The 27,532-nt window shown below is 35.3% G+C and overlaps 1 protein-coding gene across 1 annotated transcript in view; it reads right to left on the reverse strand.

Moving 5' to 3' along the window:
- IntS2 (integrator complex subunit 2) overlaps positions 1-27,532 on the reverse strand; it is a 126,513-nt gene that overhangs the window by 66,730 nt on the left and 32,251 nt on the right. Inside the window, exon 2 of the mRNA XM_017638738.1 lies at positions 20,056-20,300. Coding sequence (XP_017494227.1) covers positions 20,056-20,300 — 245 coding nt within the window. The remainder of the gene's footprint in view (positions 1-20,055; positions 20,301-27,532) is intronic.

Raw genomic sequence — 27,532 nt, forward strand, 5'->3', positions numbered from 1 at the left:
GATTTTTATACTGCTGCAAGTCGTCAAGATGCCCCTGAAAGTTGTAAGCTGAAAATGAAGTCCAAATTTCCAAAAACCACATGGTTTGGCAAGCTATTTGTTCCTGCGGCCGTAAGAGCAGCCATTTTTCCCCATCCGGGACAATGAATGATCAAGTTTATCGGGATGAGTGCCTCAAAAGGAGTCTTCTGTCATTTATCAACAGATAAGGAGTAGGCCATCGTTCTAGGTGGACATGGCAACCTGCCACTATGCCAAGGACACATTGCCGTGGTATAATGCAAATAACATCAATTTTGTACCTCACGACTGCAATCCACCCAATAGCCCAGAGCCACGTCCTATTGGGCAATATTGGTCAATTGTCAAAGGAATCTTGAAGAAAACAGGTGAAAGAGTGAAAATTATTGAAGAGTGCAAAACAAAGTAGTTGTGCGCATAGCGTAATGTCGATGATGCAGTCGTGCAGAACATGATGGCGCGTGTGCGATGAAAATACCGATCACTTGCATATGGAGTAAATAATAACTAATATTTTAACATTTTAATAACATCTAAACTTCCAAGTTATATAATACAAAAAAAAATTATTTCAAAGCCTTCTAATTTGTTTCTGGTAGTAATTTCTAAGTGTCGCAGTTTTGGTGTGTTCACCCTTTCTGTATGTACATATGTGCATAGATACGTATGTGCATAGATAGATATGTCCATGGATATATATAAGTGTAAGCATATATTTTTTCTCGTCACTTGCTCTGTCGCTTCATTGCAGCAAAACCACGTTGTGGGGAAAACCCTGACAAAATGCGTACAATTGAAACCATGGGTTTGAAGATTGCGCAAATTGATGTGAAAATTTATATTTCATATTAAATGTGTTTATGTATGCATGTATGTAAAAATGTAGTTTCGATTTAAAAAAAAATCGGATCAAGTTTTTCTTTCGCCATTGGGTTATGCAGACAACTATATTCGTAAAATCCGATTTGTGAGTCCAGATACATATGTACATACTTATGTATGTATGTAACGCATCGCGACTGATTTTTTTATATAAACATACACCTCTAATTTTAGTATTTATTTAAAAAACACAATAAAATTCAAAAACTATCACTTGCATTTGGTTTTACTCAATACCGATTTGAGCTGTCTCACAGTGTTATCAAAAAAAAGTTATCAATGAAAATTCGTTTCTCTTGAAATCAAGTTATATGGCTGCGTATGTACAGTGACGAGCATAACTGTAACATGGTGTAACACTTTTTATTTCAGCCGCCGCTATCATTCCAAGTTCTAACGACATTCATACTGTTGTTGTATATTCTTATTGGTACATCTTTGCTTCCTCTGTCATAACGATTTGAAGTCAATTCAACAACATTAACAAAACCAGCAGACAAAAATGTAAATTAAGGCAAATGATACAGTTTTGCACTCATATATTTTTAACAACTTTTTGACAATTTTCACGAAAAAAAAGAATTGTTAACGCTATGTTCAGTATACTTTTGCTTTTTTTAGTTCCTGGTTGCAATTTGGCATACCTAATGTGTATCTCTGTAAAAATTTTGGATGTATAGCCTCCCATATATCCTTGGTTTGCTTTCACAGCTCATGTACTCCATTGGACGGACTTGGATACTTAGTAAGCTGTGCTTTTAGTTGGTTTCGCAAATTCTCGATGAGATTCATGTCCTCGGATTGTGGAGGTCATTTCAAATTAGCAAATTTTTGCTTTTATATCCAGTCTTTGCGAACATGCGCATTGTGTTTTGGGTAATTTTTGAGCATAAACTCTAATTTTTACCTTCCTTTTATTAGCCCGGGATGTAGCTATGTAATATTAATGCGCCTAAAAGATGCAGCGATTTCTATTCTCAAGTTACATACCTGACGACAGTACGAATGCCAATTATAATAGGGAGGTTTTAGTTTTTTAAACTATAATTTTATTTCGACTACATCTTGCAAATTTTGTTGAAATATGAACAGATACTGTTCCTTACGCATAATGCGTACAAACAGACCAACAACATTTTTGAAATACAACCCCAAACCATTATTGACCAACCACTGTGATTACATGATGCGCTTAGGCTTAATTTGGGCCTTTGATCCAATACCATGCCCGGCCATCTGATTGAAAGCGATTAATTTAGTCTTGTCAGACCAACTAACCTTCAATTAAATCTTAAAAATGTGTTTTTTATTGCATTCCGTAAGGCCTAACATATCCCAATAGGCAACGGCCCGGTTTTCGTGCGACGCAGCAAAATTCTACCACTCTCGCGCATGTATTTTGATCCAAATTGTTTTTTTTTTTTTTCTTTTATGTGCCTTTGCGCTTAATTTGGCAATTCTTCGCCTCACTGTCTACTGATTTGCATTCAATTTTAATACCTTAAGCGCTTCTGTAATAGTGGCTGCAGCGCTACTCGCTACTAAGTTCACAAGATATTGGACTGTAATATTTTTTAAAAGACTTCCTTTGTCGTTAGTAATACTTTAGGCTATATTTTTTCTCAGTCTTAACATTTTCATGTGGCAAACTCCACAATTTTTTGCCACTTTCCCTGCGGTTCCGCCTTTCCGCAGTAAATCTATTATTTACATTTATGTTTCCTGATTAACCATGTTATTTACTGGTGATCACTTCTTCAATAAATTACAATACAGAAAAAAGTCATCTGACTTCCAACTAAGTAAAAGATAACTGTAAAATGCAAAACTGAGTGAGTGCAAAACTGTAACATTTGACTTAATTTACATTTTTGTCTCCAAGTCTTTTTATTGTTGTTGGATTGAATTTAAATCGTTATGAGAGAGGGAGTAGGGGTGTACCAATAAGAATATACAACAAAAGTATGAAAGTCGTTAGAACTTGGAAAGATAGCGGTGGCTGAAATAAAAAGGGTTACACCATGTTACAGTTTTGCTCGTCATTGTATGTACTAGGGATGTTGCGAATGTGGAATTTTAGACATCCGCGGATGCGAATGCGAATGCGGATGTCTAAAAGTTAACATCCGCGGATGCGGATGCGAATGTCAAGTATTTTTAAAAAATAATTTAGGCATGCAAATTAGGCGATTGAGGTAAATAAAAAAATGGAAAAGTTAGTAATTTTTAATAAACGGCCGTATTATCGTTGTCGACGCCGACGGCAATGTAATTTTCTCACCAAAAAATAGCCCTCTTAAGTCCCAACTCCAGCTACGCTGAGAACAGTATTTTTGGGGAAAGTGTTTCTCGCAAAAATACTGTGGTCAGCGTAGCTGGATTAGTAGAGATACGAAAATGCGAAAGGCATTGTTGCTTTGCTGTGCGTTTGTGCGAAACGACGCCAAAGCGGTGCCATTTGTTTGTTGTAAAAAAACTGCCGATTTTCGCATCAAAGAGTGAACTCTAGAATTCATTCTTATTTGATTTGTTAACTTGGCTGTCAGATGTTCCACATTCCATTTTATCTTTATTTCGCTGAGTGCTAATTTTGATAATTATCACAAAACCAAAATAATTGTTGGTTTCGACCTGAGGACGACGCACGGAGGAGTATTTACGTAGCAAAACCGTTCAAAATTATTTAGTGGGCTTTTCTATTAAGTAATAAATGAAAACACGGAACTTAATCATATTAAGCCGTTTTATGACAAAAAAAGACACTTATCTAAGAAGAAGTAGAAAAAATTAGCAATGCATCCAGTTTTACAACAGATCTTTGACAATAACATTCGATAGTTACGTAATTCTTACCCAATTAAAGGTTAGACCTACAGTTTTTTAATTATTTGAGCATCGATTCTCTTTATAGCTACACGTTGACCAATTCTGCTGGAAATCCCTTTTGAAGGATCTTACTCTTTGACTTTAAATGGCAAAAGATAATTTTGCCACAGAAGTTTTAAGCAAAGGATCCAATGTACATACATATATTCCTATTAAACAAATATTTTCCGACAAGAGAACAAAATTACTGTTTTTAAAGAACGGAAAATATAATAAAAATATTATTAAAAGGACCATGTTCTCTTTGACGTATGTCAAAGATCAAGTAGAAGTGGGAACTTGTATGACTCGGTTATATAGCTTGAGAAATAATATGCTTAAGGACACTTTTATCAAAGTTGATAAATCTGACTTTTGACAAGCTTTGTTACACAACCCGACCCAACGTCGCATCTCCACAGGCAAAAAAATAATGACCAAAATTTGTCATTTTGTTTGCCAGATATACGTTTTATAAGTGCACTTGCACAATATTCGCATTCGCAAAAGCTCAGCATAGATTTATGCGAATGCGAAAGCGAATGTGAATGTTAAAATTAATGCGGAAGCTCCGCGGTTGCGAATGCGAATGCGAATATTCGCAACAACCCTGGTATGTACATATGTATGTACATATTCCGAAATTTTTTTATTTGTAAAGGCTCTCAAGAAAAACTAAAAATTCATATAAAATTACGCACAATAAATGGAAAATAAATTAGCTTCTATAAATGCTCCTACATCTCGTCGCTACCATGTCAAACTATCGAATGTGAAAATCGGCACTATTCAGGAGAGCAAAGAAACTGTTGTAAAAAGTATTGTTGTCATTAGACAAAAGTGTGGGATTCGACACTTTGTTAAAGCCAGTATTCTCTGCTTCTAAGAAGACTAGAAATTTGACGGTTTGCCAACTTACGTATCATTCTAAACCAGAGGTGGCCAAAACTCACACAATCATATATTTCAATTTTGCTAAACGATGAGAGAATGAAGGGAATAAGTCGCTCACGCGTCTGATGCAAACAGTGTTGTCAACGATTTCGAGTTGCAAATTATAAAAAAAAGTTTTTTTTTTATTTTGTAAATAGTGTGAAAGGGAGATATAATATTAAAGAATTAACCTTTTAATATAATTTAATTCACTTGCATTGCTTGCTTAGATTTTTCATTATAATTAAAATTAAAGCAAATAGGTGTATAAATTTGTATTACTCTTCTTATTTTGAATTAAAAGAAAAGGAATTTTTAGCATTATTTTAAATTCATCTTTTTATTTATGTGCATATGTACGTAATAATTTATTAATTCAATATTTGGGAATAAGGGGAAATTGCGCTATAATGGCGCTTAACAAAAAAGTGCGATTCCTTCATGACACACCAAACATTGTGCCCTCCCTCCCTATTACTAGTGAGTAAAAAATCTACATCCGAGAATCCATATTAAACATTTTAACCGTGTCTTGCAGCGACTTGATTGCTTGAAAGTTTCCCATCAATTGAGCACGATCACAGCAAAACCATAATTGTCGGCATCACTGATTCATAGAGTATGCTCATGTATGTGTGAAAGCAGCGCAGTTCTTCTCGTGCACGTGTGAAAGCAGAAGAGAAAAATTTGGCACGCGTACCTATGAAATGGTCACCCTTGTTCTAAACGCATGCGCAAGGTATCGTAAATCAAAAAGCTTTGCTTTCATACAAAAATAATACAAATTAAAAAAACTAAAGAAAAATAGCCAAAACTTGCCCAAATGTCGCGTCCCAGTTTTTATTTGGGCCACTGTAAATATCCAGCCCTGGTATATAATTCAGATGAACGTAGTTTTTCGTACATAAGGGTAAGATTGCAAGCAAAAACTTGCTCTGAGCTAAATTCTTTAATTTCTGTAATTAAATAGGCATAACTTCTTAACTATTGTAGTGATGTCTATAATATAGAATTTAATGAAACATACCAGTTAATACTTAATAAGAAATTCCAATTGGAAACATATTAAATAAAGACACATATTTACTTTACTTTACTTTTACTTTTTCAGACTTTACTTTTCCCAACAACTTTTGAAATTTTAAATTTGCCTCTAATAATTTTATTTCGTATAACAGCATTGCTTAAGTTGTTGTTTTTGACAACTTATTTGTTGGTTAATGACTGCAAATAGTTGAATACCAAATTAGAAACCAGAAATAAAACATTCATAAAAATTAAAGTACATATGCACATAGAATGAAAAAGCTGTTTAAATACAAAAGTTTTATGAAAATGTCACATTACACAACTATTTAAATCTACGTTACTTTTTATAACTAAGGCCGTAAACATTTCCTTACATTCTCAATTTCCATGATTCAATAATACAAAGGTTTTGTAATAAAACAGTCTTCTCGCTTTCACACATAAAATCGGCTCCTTTACTTGTGCAGAATGTTGCTTACTCTACAGTTTCTAGTGATATTAGTAGTAAAACCAAAAATTCTTCATACTAAATATTCGTGAGCATCACCTTCGTTTGCGTAATTTTCTAGAACAAGTGTAGAATAGCGACCGTTTAGCTATAAAATAAATAACCAAAATTCCGATTGATAGAACTTTTTACGCTGATTTCAACGATACCAAATTTATTTGGCGCAGGTAAAAAATAAAGAAGATATAAGAGTTTATTTGCTTTATTTATTTGTATTTTTTATTATCACTAAATAGTTGAAACCCAAAAGTAGATTATGACGAAATACGTAATATCGAATTAAAGGTAAAAACTTGTACGTTCTAAATAATATAAATTTGTTTACCATTAATTATGCAGTTTTTTCAAAAAAGGTTATTTCATGAAAAAATAACATTTGTTCGTTTTTTAGTGGTTTTGGTTTAAAAATACAAAAAGCTATAAATTATTTACATCAGCTGAAAGACAAATTAATTATCTTCATGGTGACGTCATTAGTTTTTTAATCGGTTATATAGTTCACAAGATATTAATATTTAAAAAATCTAAAACCTGAAATTTAATCTTCTAGAACGTCTTCATTTTTCAATTGCGCCAAATAATTTTCACATGGTTGAAATGAGCATAGAATGTTCTATTGATCTGCATTTTTCGTTTTTGCATAGCTGAACGGTCGGTATTCTAGATTTCTTCAAGGAAATGACCAATAACTGAAATCAAAAATGCATATTTTTATGTATTGTTTAGTATTTCCANATCTAAAACCTGAAATTTAATCTTCTAGAACGTCTTCATTTTTCAATTGCGCCAAATAATTTTCACATGGTTGAAATGAGCATAGAATGTTCTATTGATCTGCATTTTTCGTTTTTGCATAGCTGAACGGTCGGTATTCTAGATTTCTTCAAGGAAATGACCAATAACTGAAATCAAAAATGCATATTTTTATGTATTGTTTAGTATTTCCATTAAAACACGAAATATATTGCAAATTCGCATAGAATTAACAATACCCGTTTTGCTTCTAATTGTATACTTTTTGTACCTTTTGTAGTACCTTTCTACTACCGTTTTCGCAAAAGGCGATCATATTTTTCCCCTTTCTACCTACTTCCAAAATACAAATCTGGATAAAGGAGTGTCAAATATGAGATGTCACAATTTACATAACCTTGTATTATTGAATCATGCTCAATTTCCATATTCTACCTTTACCCTTTCAATTTCGCTGACCAACGCCGCAAACGATATCAACTAGTAGGCTAACAACCAGAAATGAAAAATACCCAAGTACTTACAGTACTACATTTATACAGAGAGTAGATTTTCTACTCCCTTTTGGCGGCAGCAAATATCTCTCGTACGCGATGAGAGCAAGTAGTGTGCTTACTTTGGTGGAGTAATAGTAAGTAGGTGATATGTTTTGTCTCTCAACGCCAAGTAGTGTATTTATGCGGGAAAAAGAGTAATGGGCTGTTTTTGCTTACGCGTAAAAGCACATTTAGCGCATTTAGCTCTAAATGCTACTCTAAATGTACATTTATCCATACAAAATTCGTCACCTAAATGCAACTAAATGCAACTCCATTTTTGCATTAAGAATCTAAATGCTAAAATCAACCCTGTGATCTTCCAAAATTTCCACGATTCGAACATGGTCTAATGAGAAAAAGTGGCAACATTGCATTGTCGAGTATACAGTGGCTAGCTGCGTTTCAGTAATCGCCGATCGAGATTTCATTTGTTATTTTACATTATTTGGATTAAGAAAATTCAATATCGATGTGATGCTGATAGAAATCTGGATCAATTTGTGATCAATTCTGTTTGTTTTGTTTCCTAATTAAGTGAGGAAATTTTAATTGACTGCACCGACAAATGAATATATACATAAAGAAATGGTCGGTCATGGTTAAAACAATTCAAATTTTTGTATTGAAGTTTTGGTTTAAAATTTCTTTTCAGTAGGGTTTTTGCACATTATCTTCTGCGTGACCGCAGAACTCCACAGGCAAACACCGATGGCCTACCAACTGTCATTTTGACGAGCAATATGATTGCAAGTTTTTGTGTGTGGGCACTTTGATGTCTTGAAATAAGCATTTGCCGCATGACGCCACCAAACAACATTCTCTCAATTTCGGTACTTAAAACATTTAAATCTTTAAAAAACTTGCTGAATAATTTCCTAAAACGTAATCATAAATAATCAAATAGGGAACATATTTTTATTTTTATTTAATATCAAAATTTCATTGGTGTTACCACCAGCACGCTTTCTTTCAAATGAAAATATGGCTGTCAAACTATCAAATTGCCTGCAATAGATGTCAAGCAATAAGCGCTGACATATATTGCAGCCCATGAGAAATAGGCGGTCTCCATTGGAAATATATTTTGTGACATGGTTATCACGACATCAGTGTTTTCCTGTGGAGACAAGGCCTGAGAATTGATCGTAATAGATACGGATCTGAATAAGCGACTGTAACACGGCTGTTTGTCAAAAGCATTCGATTTCGAACTCGCGTAAATGTACATTTGCTAAATGCGATAGCATGAACGCTCTTCGAAAACATATGTTCGAAAGTGCTAAATGTTGCATTTTAAATGCAGCAAAAACGCTGCATAACAATGTGTTGTGAGTAGAGTACAATGCAAGGAGTACTTACTGAACTTAATGCGGCAAATATACTTGCACTGGCCTTTAGTATGTATGTATGTATACAGCGCAGTATTAGTACATATCTACTATATATTTGTGGAAGTATGTATGTATGTATGTATGTGCCAAGTTGCAGCCGAAACGGACGGACAGAGTCGAACGAAATTTTGACAGGGTATTGACATGACACTTGAGCCTATAATAGGGAGAAACAAATGGGATTCGACAAGGAGGCGTGGCACCTCCCATAGGCGTAAACTTCGGAACCATAAGTCACGTGAACTTGAAATTTGGTATGCAGTCATATAATATATATGGTAGGTGCTTATAGTAGAGTATATATAAATGAGTTTGTATAAGTGCGCGTGGCACATCCAATAGGCGTGAAAATTTTTATTAACCATAACTTCGGAACCATAAGTCACATGAACTTGAAATTTGGTATACAGTCATATATACATATGGTAGGTGCTTATAGTATGGTATAAATAAATGAGTTTGTAAAAAAGGGCGTGGCACATCCAATAGGCGTGGAATATTTTATCAGTTATAAATCCGAAACTACAAGTCATATGAACTTGAAATTTGTTATTCAGTCATACATATGGTAGGTGCTTATAGTAGGGTATATATATGTAAATTAGTTTGTAAAAGTGGGCGTGGCACATCCCATAGGTATATTTTATCACCTATAACTCCGGAACTATAAGCCACATGAACTTGAAATTTGGTATGTAGGCATAACTATGGTAGGTGCTTACAGTAAGGTATATATAAATGGGTTTGTAAAAGGGGGCGTGGCACATCTCATAGGCGTGGAAATTTGTGTCAGCTATAATTTCACACCATCAGTCACATGAAATTGAAATTAGGTATGCAGGCATATCTGCGGTACGTCCTTACAGTAGGCTATATATACATGAGTTTGTAAAAAGGGGCGGGGCACATCCCATAGGCAGGCTCCACGCCTTATCAACTATAACTTGGGAACCATAAGTCCGAAGAACTTGAAATTTGGTATGAAAGCATATCTACGGTAGGCGCTTCAAGTAAGGCATATACAAATGAGTTTGCAAAAGGAGGCGTGGCACATCCCATAAGCGTGGAAAATTGTATCAGCTATAACTTCGGAATCAATCGTGAAATTGAAATTTGGTACGCAGGCGTATCTATATTAGATGCTTATAGTATATATATAAGTGAGTTTGTGAAAGGGGGCGCGGCACGTCCCATGGACCTGGAATGTTTTATCAGCTATAACTCCGGAACTATAAGTCGCATGAACTTAAAATTTCATATTCAGCCATTTTAATGGTAGGTTCTTATATTAGGGTATATACAAATGAGTTTGGAAAAGAGGGCGTGGCACATCCAATAGGCGTGATTTTTTTTTATCAGCTATAACTTCGTAACTATAAGTCTCACGAACTTGAAATTTGGTATGCAGACATATCAATGCTAGGTGCTTATATATAAATGGGTTTGTAAAAGGGGGCATGGCACATCCCATAGGCGTGGAAAATTTTATCAGCTATAATTTCAAAACCATGTCACATGAAATTGAAATTTGATACGCAGACGTACCTGTGATAGGTGCTTATAGTGGGGTATCTTAATATATAAAAATCCCATGTCATTGTGTTCGTTTACGCTAATCTCCGAAACCGCTTAACCGATTTCAATGAAATTTTGTGGGTGTGTATTGTTAGTTCCAACTTAAAAGATAGGATAGTTGTGAACCCGAGAAAAAATAGAAGTGGAGAAAAAAGTGTTTTTCTTGCACATAGAGAAGTAGATCGACCAGACTACAACAATACCAACATACGAGAAAAAAATTTTTTTTCATCGAAATTTTGGCTATGCTTCTCGCATCGTGCTTATCTAATACATAAAAATCGAGCTCCTCCTAAACGGCTCGACCGACCTTTATGAAATTTTTTGTGTTATATATGGTAGGTATGAGAATCGTATTTAAGCGGTATATTTCATACCGCTAGGTGCAGGGGGCGTGGCACCTCCCGTACAAACCGAATTTTTCATATTGCATATCTCTGGAAGTGTTCATGGTAGACTACTCGAATATGGTATGGAGATATATGAAAACAATTGCATATTCATGGAGAAAAATTGCGGTTATTGGAAAAAAGGGCGTGGCACCTCCTATACAAACCGAATTTTTCATACTGCATATCCCGGAAAATGTTCATGGAACAGGTCTCGAACATGGTATGAAGATATATGAAAGCAATCGCATACTCATGGAGATAAATTGTGGTTATCGGAAAAGGAGGCGTGGCACTTCCCATACATATTGAATTTTTCATACTGCATATCTCTGGATGTGTTCATGGAAGAGTACTGGAACTTGGTATGTACAAGATATATAAAATCAGTCGCGTGGTTATGAAGAAAAGTTGGGGCTATTGAAAAAAGGGGCGTGGCACCTCCCATGGTAGATTACTCGAAAATGGTATAAAGATATATGAAATCAATCCCATGCTCTTAGAGAAAATTGGGGCTATTTGAAAAGGGGACGTGGCACCTTTCAAAGGCACTGAAGCTATTACGTATCTTTGAATGCATGTACAGTTTTGCTAGGTTATTTAAGACCGCAAATATGCCTTCTGACCACCACCAAACGTTAAAATATTAGAAGACAAATGCGTCACTAAAAATCATGAACGTGAACTCTTGGTGAGAATGTTGGACCAAGATGTTTCAATACAAAAAATTTATTTTGGGCGGGACGAAGTTCGCCGGGTCTGCTAGTGTATGTATGTAGGCAAATGCCCTGACTGACGAAATATTATTCAAACTGAGTTGGCGTTGCGAAACGGCAATTTTTTCTTTGGTACATGTACCCAGGCGGAAATTTGGGACATTCACTTGAACAATAGTTTCGTTCACTGAATTTAATAATCATGCATATACTGTGAGTTGGGGGTAAATTATTTGCATATGGGTATTTCCATACGTCGCATACGTGACAGTCGTACGTTTCAATGTGATACAAACAAGGAATACCATTTGTTTTCTTTAACTTTTTTGGGCCATTGTATACCACATAATTAGCTCTATATTTAACCGAAAAATTAAAACAATCGAACTGCTTGGTCCTGAAATATAAGCATTTAAAGAGAGTGTCGTTACGTGACAAAAAATGGAAGTAGATTTTTTCTTCTCTTACAAAATCGCAAAACTCTGCGAATTGTGGATGGCTATTTTCATAAAACTTATTTTAATATGATTTGGAGCAATTCTAGTAGTTTTTAGAGTTTTTTGAATTAATGCAACTTGTTTCAATTTTCTTTTACAACCCCAAGTGTGAAACGTCACGTGACGTAGCGTCACGTGACATAATATTCCATCGTTATAGTTTTATTAATATTGCTTTTAAATGAATTTTTAACGCAAATAAAACATGTATTTTATGTAGAATATACTTTATATTTTGACTTCAGCGCCAATTCAGGGTGAATTTGTTGGAAATCTATGATTTATTATGTTTCAACTACATACGCCAAATTCGAACCAAATCGGACCATAAATACGGTTTTTCGAAATATCTCAACCTTGGCGCCACCTAGGAAGACCATTTGACGCAAACATGATTCTACTTACATAGCCAGTATATATTTTAAAAAGCAGACAAATCGGCTCGTAAATACGTTAGATATGACTTTTATTTTTTTGTCGTGGTGGACCTTGCGATGGAAACACCCATATGTGATGGAATATATATGTTGTATATTACTGTGTTTTAAGTTTAGCGGATTTTTCTTCGAGTTGGAGAAAACGGGATATATATATTTGAATATATATCTACATATATATAATATACTTTTAGAATAAACGACCGCTTTCGATAAGTGTTCAATCATCAATCCTCTTTATTTCAATGGCCTTCGACCAGTGTTGCCACCTGGCCCCTATATTAGTAGTCTACAGGGTTGCATTAGCATTAAACTAGTAGGTTGCCACAGCTCGGCCAACCTGACTATATCGATCGACCTCGATCGTCGGTATCCTGCAAAACCTAGCTATGTATACTATGGCGCTAGTTACAAAACCTTAAAATAAAATGTACATTATTTACACATGCTTCTGCTATTGCTTATATTATTTCGATTACACTGATCTTAGTCTAAGGTGTCGCTTTGATCCTCCCTTTTCCACAGTTTAATGTTTCCTGCTTCGATTATCCCATCATACGGAATTTGCGTAATCTGGCAATTTTCTATGTCTCTTACTACGTAGCGGTCTTTTGGTAACACTTTGTAAATCTCGTAAGGACCCTTGTATTTTGGAATCAATTTCTTATTCGTTCCTACCGTTGTATCTATATTTTTAATTACTACAAAGTCCCCCTGCTGACACGATTGTACTTCTCTACCGTCCTTTTTATTTACACTATATTGCTGTCCTTTTTCAATATTTTTACTCGCTATGTCTCTTAACTCTTCCAACCTCCTCCTAGGGCCTTGAAATACTCCTCAAGATGTTCAGAAAGTTTATCTATAACCTCTCCTTTTTGATTTACCCCGAACAAGGCTTGACTCGGTGTTATTCCGGTCGATCTGTTAACCGTGTTGTTAATCGCAAACTCGATTTTTCCCAATTGTTTTACCCAATCCGCGTGTGAGATTGGGTCACTTAATTTGGCGAGCATAGCGACCAAGCTTCGGTTCACCCTCTCCACTTGCCCATTGGCTAGTGGAGAATGTACGGCCACTTTAACCTGAGTAATGTTCTTTGATTTCATATATTCTGCGAATTCTTTCGACGTAAAACAAGTTCCCCGATCTTTAATACATCTATTTGGACGGCTGTAATACTCAAAATATTTATTGAGTGCGCATAGCACTTCTTTAGTGCTTGTCGTCAAAACTGCATACAACTTAACATACTTCGTGAACCCATCCACCACCACTAAAATGTGTTTCCGTTTCGACTATAATGAGGGTAACGGTCCTAGGTGGTCTAAATGCAAAGTATCAAAAGGAACTTTACCTTTCGGTATCGGATGTAATGTTTTTAGATTCTGATTTTGTGGCGCTGAATACATTATGCATCGTAAGCAACTTTGTTTGAAACTGTCGATTTTGCTTTTCATACTTTTGAACCAGTAGTAGTATTTCATTTTCCCATAGCATTTATCGATGCCCTGATGTCCTATTTGTTCATGTATATGTCTAATAAGTTCCTTTTCCATTTCTTTGGGGACATAGAATCGTAATATTTCGCCGTTTTTCTTAAATACCACGCCATTTACCATAGCAAAGTTGTCTAGGTCTTTTCCCTCTAATTCCTGCTTAAGTAGTTTAATTTTTCCATCCCTTGCCTGCATAGCCTGCAGTTGAAAATCAATGTCTTCGGAGTCAATGACTGCTATGACGTTATCACAATCGAGGTAATTTCTACTGAGAGCATCGACATGGGGCATGTTTGCTCCTGCTCGATGACAGATTGAGTAGTCGTAATTTTCGAGTTCTAACGCCCATCTGGCAATGCGACTGTTTATTAACTTTTTACTTAGAGTCTGAGCGAGTGAATTGCAATCTGCAGTGTACGAAAATAAACTATATTGTACGTTACTATTTCGTTTCGTTTATTACTTTAACAGTTCGGTACAATACGAAACAAAACGGCTGAGTTCACTTTGGCGATAGTACACTACAGTAGTTTAGTAGTTACAGACGAAACAACAAACGAAATGAATCGTGCAGGGAAAATATTTTTATGTATGTACATATATGCAATAAACAAATGCAAAACGAATGGCTACAATGAATAAAAAAAATAAAAATGTTTTTTAATTGAATTGGATATGAAAATTTACAGAAAAAATTATTTTTCACGTAATTGAAACGTTTGCATACATATTAAACGTACCCTATGGTACAATTGTCACAAACGAAAAGCAAACGTTTCTCGTTGGGGAAAATGACAGTGAATCTTACAATTTGTTTCTGACTATTTACAAAACTGTACAAAACCACAAATGATATGATGATCGATGAGCAAATGGGAATTGTTTTGTACAGTTTATTTTCGTACCCTGGCAATCTGTAATAATTTTAAATTTGATACCCCCTAGAAATACACGAAATCGACGGAGGGAATAAATGATTGCCAAGGTTTCCAACTCGAAACTATGGTAACGACTTTCCGCTTCCGTTGCTCGTTTGGAAAAATATGCCACTGGGTGGAAACCTGACCCCTCTTGTCTCTGCAGAAGTATTGAGCCAAACCCATGTGAACTAGCATCACAGTGAAGTTCTGTTTCCTTATGAGGACTATAGATTGACAATACAGGGCTTGATGCTAACTTTTCTTTCAGGGTGTATACGTAATTGATTTAATTTCCATCTTAATCTGGTAGAATCCTGATTTTAAATCTAGTACACTAAACATTTGTTTCCCTCCTAGGTACTCTAAGCAATCTTCAATTAATGGTAGTGGATAATTATCCCTGGCGATAAGTTTGTTTACGTTCCTATAATCAATACACATCCTCGTTTCTATAGACTTTTTCTTCGTTAAAACAATTGGAGATGCGTACGCTGATTCACTTGGCCTTCTAATTTTTTTCGCTAGCAATTCTTCGATGATTCTATCTACCTCGTTTTTCTCTGCAAACGAAAGTCTTCTTGGTCTGGAGAAGGTTGGAATGTCTGATATTAAAATGATTCGCGCTTCGTACTCACAATCGGGCAATTCTTCAGTTACTTTTTCAATGTATGTTGTTTTCAGCATTTTTTCGAAACGTTTCACATAAGTAACCGATAACCTAGGGTTCATATCAAAATTTCCCTCATCTTGCGTTATCCCTATTTCACAGATATTAAACGATTCGTTTCCCAAGTTTTCTTTTCCTTCAACAATTTTCACAATTTTCGTATCTTGTACTTCAAGTTTGTTTTTATTTAATTCATTTTCACTTTCTATACACCTATCATTAAGGATTTTGGAATTATATTTATTTCCGTGTTCTACACGTTTGTATAAACTTATATTGAATAGTTTCAAAAAATCATTTCCTAGCAATAATGGAAATGGTAATATTTCGTCTGATAATACAAAAAGCGGTAAGGGTTTGATGGTATTAGCATATTTAATTGCTACATTAACTTTCCCAAAATATTTTAAACGTTGGTTGCCCAGTCCTCTAAATTGCGAATTTACTTCGGTGTGTAATTTAAGTTGGGGATTCGCAGATACAGCCATTCATGCACATTCATAATTTCTATTAAAAGCGACACTCACCCATTCTCTACTTTCTACGCGTTCAAAATCAGCTTCCCTTTCAAGAGCGGCGACTACTTTCAGTGGGCAGTTTACATATTGGTGATCCGTCTTACGGCATTTAAAACATGCTCCTTTTGGACGTTTTTCGTTCGGGCACTCGGATGCATAATGGCCATATTTCGTACAATTATAACACCTTACGTCTGCACGCTGGGGAACCGCTGCACTCGTTGTTTTTACCGTAGCTGCCTGGACTAGTTTTTCGTATTTAGGCAAAAGTTGCTTCAATTGCTCGATGGTGGATACGTTGGAAAAAATGAAGCTATTTGCCGACTTGTCTCGCAGCCCATCCACTATGTATTCGACGAGCTCTGCTTCACTAACCAATGCACCCATAGCGATTTCTTGCATTGTTAACACATAGAAATGGAGAGTCTCCGATTTTCTGTCCCAAGCTCGAGACTCCAATTTCCTAAAAATGTCTCTGGCATTTAATGTTCTGCCAAACTCCTTCAGTAGCATAGTCTTCAACTCGGTCCATGACGAAAACGTTATGGTTCTTAGGAGCAATTGAGCACTCCCGGCCAGCACTCTACGAGCGAGTAGCAATTTTGTTTTCTCGTTGCAACTATAGGTTTGCGTTGTCAGCTCGAAGTCGGCCACCCATTTACGAATGCCATGATGGTTGTCTCCACTGAATTTCTCAATCGAGCGTTCGATGTCATTCAGGCTAAAAGCTAATTTTCGCTCGGTCGAATCTCTGATCTCCATTTCTTCCAATTCTCGTCGTAGCTTGCAAATACGCAAGCGTCGTTCCAAGTCTGCTTCAATTCGCGCTAAATCACCGGCGTCGCTTTTGTCGGTTGCCGCCGTTCCTCATGTTGCTCACGACCGCCATTTTGTATGCCCACCGCGTCACCGTTCTTTTCAGAAATGGCGACGTTTGTTACCTGAGTACCCCCTGGATTTTGAGCTACCGGAGCAGTACCCACTACACCTTCCAATGGTGAACGTAGCTGCGAAATTGTAGCTGTCTCAGGGAATTCAACCCCCATGTCTCTCAGGGCTGCTATTACGTCCTCTTTCGACGCCATATTTTACTAGTCACTTCTTCAGATCGCCTTCGGTACTCTTAAGTTGCCTTTTCCTTAGCTTCCGTCCACTTAAGTTGCTTTACTTCTTAAGTTCTCAAGTTTTATAAATTCACTCCGGACACGATGTATTTTAGGTATTTTAAATTATTAAATTAATACTGTTCGGTCCACACCTGAGCTTTACCAAATAAACGACCGCTTTCGATAAGTGTTCAATCATCAATCCTCTTTATTTCAATGGCCTTCGACCAGTGTTGCCATCTGGCCCCTATATTAGTAGTCTACAGGGTTGCATTAGCATTAAACTAGTAGGTTGCCACACACTAAATATGTTTATAGAGTGTACGGTATTTGTCTACGGTAAATTAAAAAGGGGAAATTCAGTTCACCGTATTTTTTACGGAAATCCGCTAAACTTTGCAAAAATATGCGTATATGTAAGTATGAATGTTTGAGTAACTCACTTTGGCATTCCGATGTACAAACTCTTTTTTTCGTGTGGTGGGCTACTGTACCGGTGACTAGCCTGCTGCTATGCGGTACCTTCTGTCGCTACAGCGCCCAAGTTTCCATCTGTCTGTTGTTGTTGTTGTTTCGGTTGCTGGTGGTGCTCCGCTACAGCTGTCTCAACAGGTGCTTCGGTGGCTGGCTGTTGCGCTGGAAGATGGTAGCTGATGCGGTGGAAGGTGGTTGGTGCTTTTATTTGCACCACTAACACAATTTTTTACTTCTATTTGCGAATTTATGTTCTTCGTTGCACTTTGTTTTTGTTCGTCACTACTTGTTTCACTGTTTATGTGTTTTTCAATGTTCAATTTTTGAGTTAGCAATTAATGTTTATTAAATGTTTTCAGTTTTCGTTTTTTTTTTCTCACCTTTCACTGTCCGCTGTTGTGGAATGATTTATTTTATTTTTTTTTTAACGTACCGCGCGCCGCTCGCAATCGAATAACTTTTCGTTTTTCTTTATTCCCGAAATTTTGAACTCACGGAGAAGTATCTTTTTTAATTGTTTGCAGTTAATAAACTATTTGTCGGAGATAATCAGTTAAGGTATCAAAATGTGCGTAATTACCTCCACGAGAGTGTGAGATACGATTAAAATAAAAAAAAAAATTTGCATCAAAAAATCGCATTTTTTTATTAACTTCATCATGTTTAATTTTTTTTTTTTTCAACCTGAATAGAAGACGCTTTTCGAGGCTCTCATCCCGATAAACTTGATCATTCATTGTCCCGGATGGGAAAAAAGGGCTACTCTTACGGCCACAGGAACAAATAGCTTGCCAAACCATGTTGTTTTTTGGAAATTTGGACTTCATTTTCAACTTACAGCTTTCAGGGGCATCTTGACGACTGCAATACATTTTGAATTTTTAAAGCAGTAGGTTTCGTAGTCCATAACAATGCAGTTGTATTTTTTAATTTGGAATTCATACAACTTCCGACCGCGGGATTTCGTTGTAACATTCTACTTTGCGCCTCAGTCTGGCGCTGTTTGAGCTGTAGAACATCTCAATGAAGCTTTCCGCTTTACCTTTTGTACGAAAAACTGCGATCTCCGTACGGATTTTACTGAGGATCTTCCGAGCCCTGTTTTTATCACTTTGACCATGCTAACACCCGCTCCCTGGTTTTCTCGTAACTGCCAGGCCTTATTTGTACCGATTAAAACCCTGCAAACTGTCGAATAGTGCAATCTTAATTTTTTAGCAATTTTACGTGTACTTAAGGCCGGATCATTTATAAACTCGTGTAAAATGGTTTGTCTCGGTTCTAACTCGGTTCAACTAAGGTCATGGTCAACTTATGGTATTTGAATTTCGAAATATTGAAATCTTTTTGGGTAAGTTATAAGCTTCCCAAAGTGTCGCAGTTTTGGTGTGTTCACCCTTTATATATATAAAGTAAAGGTTAACTAATTAATTATTCATCATCATCCATGTCTTCGACAGCATATGTATCATGGAGTACAAACCTTTTACTACAATTTTGAATCGCTATATCTCAGATATGGTTATCCTTAGGAAGAAAAATGTTATAACAGTTTTTAGAGATAACTGTATGATCTACACTTCCGTTCACTTATTTTTATGATAAACCTTACCGTTTTGCTGGAAAACTCAAAAAATCGACCTTTGACCTTAAATACATTTTTTTGCAGACGTGGGATCGATGGGGACTTTTGAAATTTCATTCATAATAGTGTTCGCAAAATTCGTACCAATTTTCGACGAAAATTTAGCGTAAATCTTCAAATAAGGCAGTGGCACCTGGTAAATTCCACTATGGGTGGGATGCATGCAATACCACCATACACAATAATTCCCATTACTTGGACATTAAAAAGCAGTTTTAGAAGTGAACTAATGTTATTTTATTATTTTTCTTTTTTCAAAACGGTTATAATGCCACCTGTGCATAATTGCGAAAGGAGGGAAGGAGGTGCGGGACGCGAGCGCGAGCGCGACGTCGAACGCGGCGCGGCGCGCGAACGCGGACCGCCGCGACGCTGGGCTCTTTCAATATTGTATACTTACAAATCCGTCCATTTAACTTGTTCATGTACTACTTTTGATCAAATGTAACTGGGTGACTGACTACCTACATATGTGCACTATTTTGCTTTATTACTCAATTGTTAAGTTTAAAAGTTGGTCTTATTGCTCAACAAGAAATGAAATAAAGCAAATTTGTGTTATTTCACATTCAATTGGGAAATAACACAAATTTGCGTTATTGCCGTTTGTGTTATTTCACCCACCCCCCCGCTCTCAGTTCGTTACTGAATCTTTAAATTTTTGTGGTATTTAACACAATATCATACTTACTTAAGTCCAGCTATTCCTCGAAGGGCGCAATACAAACGCATTAAAACCACACCTTGAACTGTATAATCTTCACCGCTTTCAGGATTTAAGGATTGTTGTACGTTTTCTTGCAATTGTTGCAGAAGTTCGTATCGTACCAAGCTTAAGGCGTCGCTCTTCCTTTTTTGACTTGAGCGAATGTAAATAGCAAACCATGTGCGCACATTTTGATCATTTCCCAGCAGCATGCCCGTCAGGAAGGCAATCTAGTAAGATAAATTTAATTACTTTATTTTTTTCAATCTATTAAACTTTAAATTAAATCAGAAATTTAGAGCTATCTAAAAAAATAGAATTATTAGGCTCTAGCTGCTGAGTCTATTGGTTAGGTAGCCAACTGTAAAAAGTTTATGCTTTCTTTCGGTATCTAACATATCGTCATCTGAAAATGCAAAAAGGCGTAACTTTTTTTTCATAAAATTACGTGGGTACTTGTAAGTCCATGAAATGCACAATAATCAATCAAAAAGTGATTTTTGTATTTTTGTTTGTTACGGCCTTTTGCATTTGACACACAAATAACACAACACAAACGGCAATAACGCAAAAATTTGCTTTATTTCACTTTTAAATGGGAAATAATACCAAAATCTGAGTTGTGCTTTATTTCCAACAAATGCTGGAAACAAAACAAATTTTGCCTTATTTCCCATTGCTCATTTATACTATTTGTAACAAAAACAGTTTACTGACAGAAGGAAAAAGAACTTTAGGTGCATTCTTTTGCAACCGAGCTACAAAATAACACTCACTTAAATGACGAAATACGCGCAAAGCAACAACACAAACTCGGCTATTTATCCGAGTTCAGCCAGGTCGGTTAAAAAATACACGACCTGAAGGGTAGTGTTGTTAAGTGAAAAAACTGCTCTATTGTGAATAGTTAATGGGAAAGTGAAGAGGGAAATTTTTGTTTCCTTATATAATTACGTGACTTATTTTAAATAAGTATATGGGAAAATCTTTTGAGACGGGGACTTTTCAAAAAAAAAAATTTTTTTCAATAAGTAGCACAATTTTTTTTTCATAACTGATCACTTGTCAACCCAATTTAAGTACATTATAACCCGTGTAACTATTTTTTTTAATTGCTACTCTATTTAAACCATATTTTCAAAATTGTTTTCTATTATCCCGGTCAAGTTAGATTTTCAAGGTTGCAGTAACTCGCATAAAGCTGAAAATTGGTACGAACGTCATTATAAATGAAATGTGAAAAGTCCTTATCGATCGCAGATCTGTAAAAAAAAATTATTCAAGGTCAAAGGTCACATAAATTGATGTTTACAATTTTTCAGCTAAACCAAAGTGTAGATCGTGCAATTATCTTTAAAACCCGTTAGGCCACTTTTTTCCTAAGAGTCCCATTTCTGACCGCCGCGACGCTGGGCACTTTCAAAATCGTATACTTACAAATCCGTCCATTTAACTTGTTCATGTACTACTTTTGGTCAAATGTAACTGGGTGACTACCTACATAAATATGTGCACTATTTTGCTTTATTACTTAACTAGCAGACCCGGCGAACTTCGTCCCGCCCAAAATTAGATTTTTAATTTAAACATTTTGTTCCAACAGTTTCTCCAACAATCCACATTACGATTTGTACTGCACATTCATCGGCTAAGACTATGGTTTGGTGGTCCGCCTTAAATAACCGAACGAAAGTGTTATGTCCATGAGAAGTTCCCTGGTGGCAACAATGAGCCGGATCTATAGTGAATGTGCCTTAAAAACTTTATTTTATAGTTAGCGGCAATTTCAAAATGAATGCGTATTCTTGTTCAACAGAAATATAATATACACACATAAACTGAGATGAAATACCTTAAAAGCCAGTTTCGCGAAAGCAATTTAAGTGAAAAATGATTTTTTTCTGTCAGGTTCTATATTAAATTCAATTAAAAAATTAATTTTCATTAAATTGCTTTCATAAAACTGGCTTTTAAGGTATTTCGACAGGTGGTGATTTGAGATTTACCACTGCACAACTCAACCCTGGTTTCTTCGAATGAAGCTTTAACGCATAATAATATTGGCAAATCGCATCCATTGGGCCAATCGTAACACATGAGAGTTCGATATACTTAATGATGAAACAGGTCGACTTAGTCTGACCTTTACGGCACCTTTTCTCACTTGTCGATTTTTAGTAATAACTCGACCTCAGCACCACCTTGAAGCACTTTTTTGCAATTGGACTGCCTTTACCGTTTCCAATACATGTTTTGAATATTCGCCAAAACGGATCATGAAAAAGATTTATAGTAATAACTCAGCTCCAGCGCCAACTGGCGGATTAAATTGTGAAACTAAACTATCCAGAGACCCACTCAAACACACACACAAAACTTTGTTAAAATCCCTCCAGCCATTTAAGATTTCACTTACAAATATACCCACAGAAGAATTATATACACATTCAAAGATAAGTAAAAGTCAGTACGTTTGTATTTTTCCACGCCCCCTTTTTAAATAGCCCATTTTTCTCAATGAGTATGGGATTAATTTCATATATCTCCATACGAAGTGTTCCAGTACTATACCATGAACACTTCCAGAGATATGCAGTATGAAATTCGGCTTGTACGGTAGGTGCCACGCCCCCTGTTACAATAGCTCCATATTTCCTCCATGACTATGCAATTAATTTCATATATCACCACACCTAGTTCCAGCAACTCCAATTTTTCTCCATGAGTTCAAAAATTTGACCATGAACGCTTCCAGAAATAGGCAGTATGAAAAATTCAGTTTGTATGGGAAGTGCCACGCGCCCTTTTCAATAGCTCTAATTTTTATCCAAGAGTATGGGATTGATTTCATATATCTACATACCAAGTTCCAATACTCTACCATAAATACTTCCAGAGATATGCAGTATGAAAAATTCGGTTTGAAAGGGAGGTGCCACGCCCGCTTTTCCGATTTTTTTCCAAGAGTATGCGATAGATTTCACATATCTCCATACCAAGTTCCAGAACTCTACCATTAACATTTCCAGAGATATAAGGTATGAAAAATTCAGTTCCACGCCGCTTTTATATATCGAGATTGTTTTTAGCCGATAACCATCCTTTGAACGTCTTCAGCAGGTGTCCGAAATTTCAAAAAGATCGGTTCAGCTGTTCTCGAGCTTTGCGATATACATAAGCCGTGTTTTATTTGTCCAGAAATTTAAGCTATTAGCTTATTTTGTATGGAGGACTTACCCAACATAATTATATTGGCTTATGAAAGGCTAGCTTGTATATTGAACAAGAGGCATTGCCATTTAGCATCAGAAATTTTCTCCTTCAGCCAATCAGAAAGAGGCAAAAACTTACTTTGACACTATTTGCAGTCAAACAACTGTCAAAATTAGGCTAACATAGGAAATAAGCTAATTTCGTTTTATTTGACCAAGATTTAGCTATTTGCTTGTGATGGTTGAATAAAACATGCCTATAGATGGATAAAAGTTGCTGCTTTTGATATTGCGCTCACCTACGTACAAACAAACATAGCAGCAGGGTTTTTATGCGTAATTGTATACATACATATGTATGCACATAAATATGTATTTACAAATGTAAGTGCTAACAGAAATGTTAGTTGCTCCTTGTGGCAACATAAACGACTCTACATACATAATGGTGCATTTACATGGTATGAATCTGGTCATAAGCCGTATGAATTTTCCTATAAAAGAAGCACCAACTCTATGAAGAAATGAATGAAAGCGATATATATTTAACAATTTTGACTTATATACTTGGCAAGAATTCTTTTTGTAAACAAACAAAAAAATTTCATTGTGTGCTAACTTTGAAACTAAATAGAAGCTTATTTTTTTTAATGTGCTTTAAAAAGGACCTACTGCCCATAAAGCCTTGTGAATTGCTATTTTTTCAAATGGGTAATGCCTCAATTCAAACATATTTGTAGATAAACTCATGATACAATAATTTTTAGAAGGTAGTTTCACTTCAAAATTTTTGACATAAACCGTGTCTGTGACAATCACGCAATGTGGCCACTGCTACGATATAGAACTTGGGGATTATCGCTTGTTATTTTAGATATTTTTTAACAGAACATGTAAAGATTTATATGTTTCATAATTTTTATTTTTAATATAAATATACGTATTTTATACATACATTTTTGCCACTGCTAATCACATGAATAAAAATCATAAAAATGAAAATATAACAGCAATATTTCTTGTTTATAATGGATTAGATCCATCGCACACCACGGACTTTATCGGTCGCCAATTTAGATGTGATCGCTAGTCTTTCCATTGCACCACAACTTATTGGTCAGAGCGATTAAGCTGGTGTAATGTGCGCACCTCCATACATCTTCATGTACATATTTCAAGCGAGCCCTATCATTTAAATAGGCGGCCGATAAAGTCTGTGGTGTGCGGTGGCTCTTATAGCTGCGTCCTTACATCTATTCCGTGTGTTAATTAATTTGCAGTTAATTTTTTATGAAGAAAATTATTACAAAATATTCGAAAATTTCTCTTCTTATATGTTTGGCTTTTCTTTGTTTTATTTTTCCAACGTCAAAGGCTGGATTTTTTTTTGAAAAAGTTGGTACAACAAAAAATACGAAACACGTTTTCTGTCAGATAGCTAACATGGCGGATAAGAAGAAGAAGTGAAACTACCTTCTAAAAATTATTGTATCATGGATAAACTATTTTTTGTTCAGAAATGGCTTGTTTACGTTTTTTGTCTTTCATATTAAAAACGTTTGGCATAAGTTGAAATCGTAGGGATGCCGTTTTCTTTGGTTTCTCAATGGATTTTTTACTTGAAAAGGCACCAAAATATACTATATGCAATACTTCTACATATCGTCGTTTAAAGTACAAAACCGCGCATCAAGAAAATGCAAAACCTCGTATGTGAGGTTGCCTAAATTTTATAGGAGTAAGACTTGTCCTAATTAAAAACGGTTCTCTCTTTTAAACTCAATTATCTCTTCTCCTTATGTCTAAATATCGATATTTTATTATAAATGGCTAAGGGCTTGATGTCAGGAGCTTCCGGTGACCAAATATCCTTTTTGGCACAAATTTTAGTTTCGAGGTTTTTCAGAACCACGATGCGCGCTTTTGTACTTTAAACGACGGCGTTACACAATATGTTAAGACTCCGAACGACAATTGTACAGAATACACTCGGAGGTTAACTATTACCGACAGAGGGGCAAGCGCTATTAGAAAAAAACTTTTTTGTTTTTTACATTTTAATGTTGGTGGGAAACTGGGCTTGAATCAGTGTTGGCACTAATCGATTGATTTTTTAATCAATTACTTAATTCGATTAAATTCAATCCGATTACAGTTAATCATGATTAATTTAAATCTGATTAAACAGTTAATCGTAACCACGATTAAAAACATTAATTTTGAATCATTAACCCTTAATCTGATTAAGTAGTTTTGGTGATTAATTAATATATGCTATATTTTCCTGTGAACAAAAGTCCAGTTAATCGGGTATGGCCAGGTCGGTTTTCCTCATCTAAGCGATTTCGTGTGCATTTTCATTAAGATCTATTCCAACAGACGTTTTACAAACTAAGTTTTAATATCCCTCTGCACATGTGCGCTGGGTTGTAAAAGTTCCCAGTTTATGTATTACTAATAACAATAATTATAACTTTTTTTATATTATGTGCTTTTTATAAGCATAAAACACGAAATAATTACTGTAACTAGTGTTTGGTCTCGAATTCGAACAAACTGGACAACATAACATTTTCTTTTTAACTGGATTAATCGCTCAGTTGATTACGATTAATTAATTTTAATCGTCAATCACGATTAACATTTTAATCATCAATTTTCAATCAATAATCAGATTAACATTTTGCCAACACTGGCTTGAACTCAGGCGCTGCGTAAAGCTCTACAGCAGCCGCCACTACTTTACATATATTGCTGGTATTGAAAAGAGTTCACATGTATAAATTAAAAGATATAACTTAAGCAGTTACAACGCTAAACAAAAGGAAAAGTTAATTCGTTAATTCTCTGACCTTTTAAGATATGACACCCCATTATTTGCAGTAGTTTGCAAATATACACTAATTGCTCTAAAATCGCATACATTTTCGTGGGATGTTTTTCTTTGATTTCGAATTGAAAATACATTATGATCATATTGTACCGAAATAAGTGCGGTATCCCTGCATTTTGTAAAAGCCAGAAAGAAGCATAAACTGTATGAAAAAATGAAAGGGAGAAGTATACATGCCTTCTATAATTTTGACTTATATGTATATTTGGCAAGTATTTGTGTAAACAACAAAAAATACACATTTTCATTTCTTTGCCAGCTTGGAAAATATAGGCTTATTTTTACTGAAATGTGTTATAAAGCTTATTAAAATGTTCTGTAATGTCTTGATTTTAAGTTTGTTATCATAGTGCCTTGTATTTTGATTGTCCACTATACGTGAGTTGCTTCTATTTAAAAAGTTCTTGTACAATTAATTTCTTTGTTTTGAATTTGCTTGTTTTTAATTTTTAAAATTCATACTTTTGACATGTATGTGAATGGCGGAGTTACCGCTTTCCTACTTTTCGGTGGCATTTTATATTAAAAAGGCATCAAAATGGGAAAAAACCTCCTTGGTGTCTCTGCATCTGTTAAACTTTTTATGGGAAGATGTATGAAAATCTAACTTGCTATAATTTCATATGCTTAACAGTATCACAACAGTATGTACTCCCCATAACTTTTCATATGAAAAAATGTATTATATGCATCCCACTCGATATCATTGAATTCCTCATTAGAACATGTAGTCCCTCTATTTTAGCGTATCAACAGTTCATATGGCTTCATACCATGTAAATGCACCATAATTGCCTACATTATTTCCCCATGAACTGTACATATATAATAACATAAGAATCAACATTAACGTTAACATTAGCACGTATGTATATGTATACATAACCCGAAATTTCAAAAAAGTCGGTACAGCTGATCTCGAGCTTTGCGAACAGAAAAAAAACGGCTTTCAAAATATATATTAGTATAGATTGTAAAATTTAAATGTTGGTCTTATTTCTCAACGAGAAATGAAATAAAGCAAATTTGTGTTATTTCATATTCAATGAAATAATTTGAAATATTTGAAGCTGTGGCAGCACTGCATTTACAAGAATCTACAATTTAAATGCACTAAAATGCAACCATGATTAATAAAAAGCTGAAGTGGCAAACCCTCGTTCGTTCTAGATAAATTGTATTCGCGTCGAAAATGCTAGTTCGCACAGTGGTTCGGATAGCAGATCTAGCTGGACGAAAGTCAAAATTTTTTTGTTTTTAAAATACTTAATGGTACTTGGAATACATTCCTGACAATACATTCAAATAGAAATTGCATTTATTAAAGCATTAACATATGAAAACAAACAAAAAAAGG

This window comes from Rhagoletis zephyria, unplaced genomic scaffold (assembly GCF_001687245.7).
Source record: "Rhagoletis zephyria isolate East Lansing unplaced genomic scaffold, Rhagoletis_zephyria_1.1 Rzeph_scaffold_00146, whole genome shotgun sequence".
NCBI lineage: Eukaryota > Metazoa > Arthropoda > Insecta > Diptera > Tephritidae > Rhagoletis > Rhagoletis zephyria.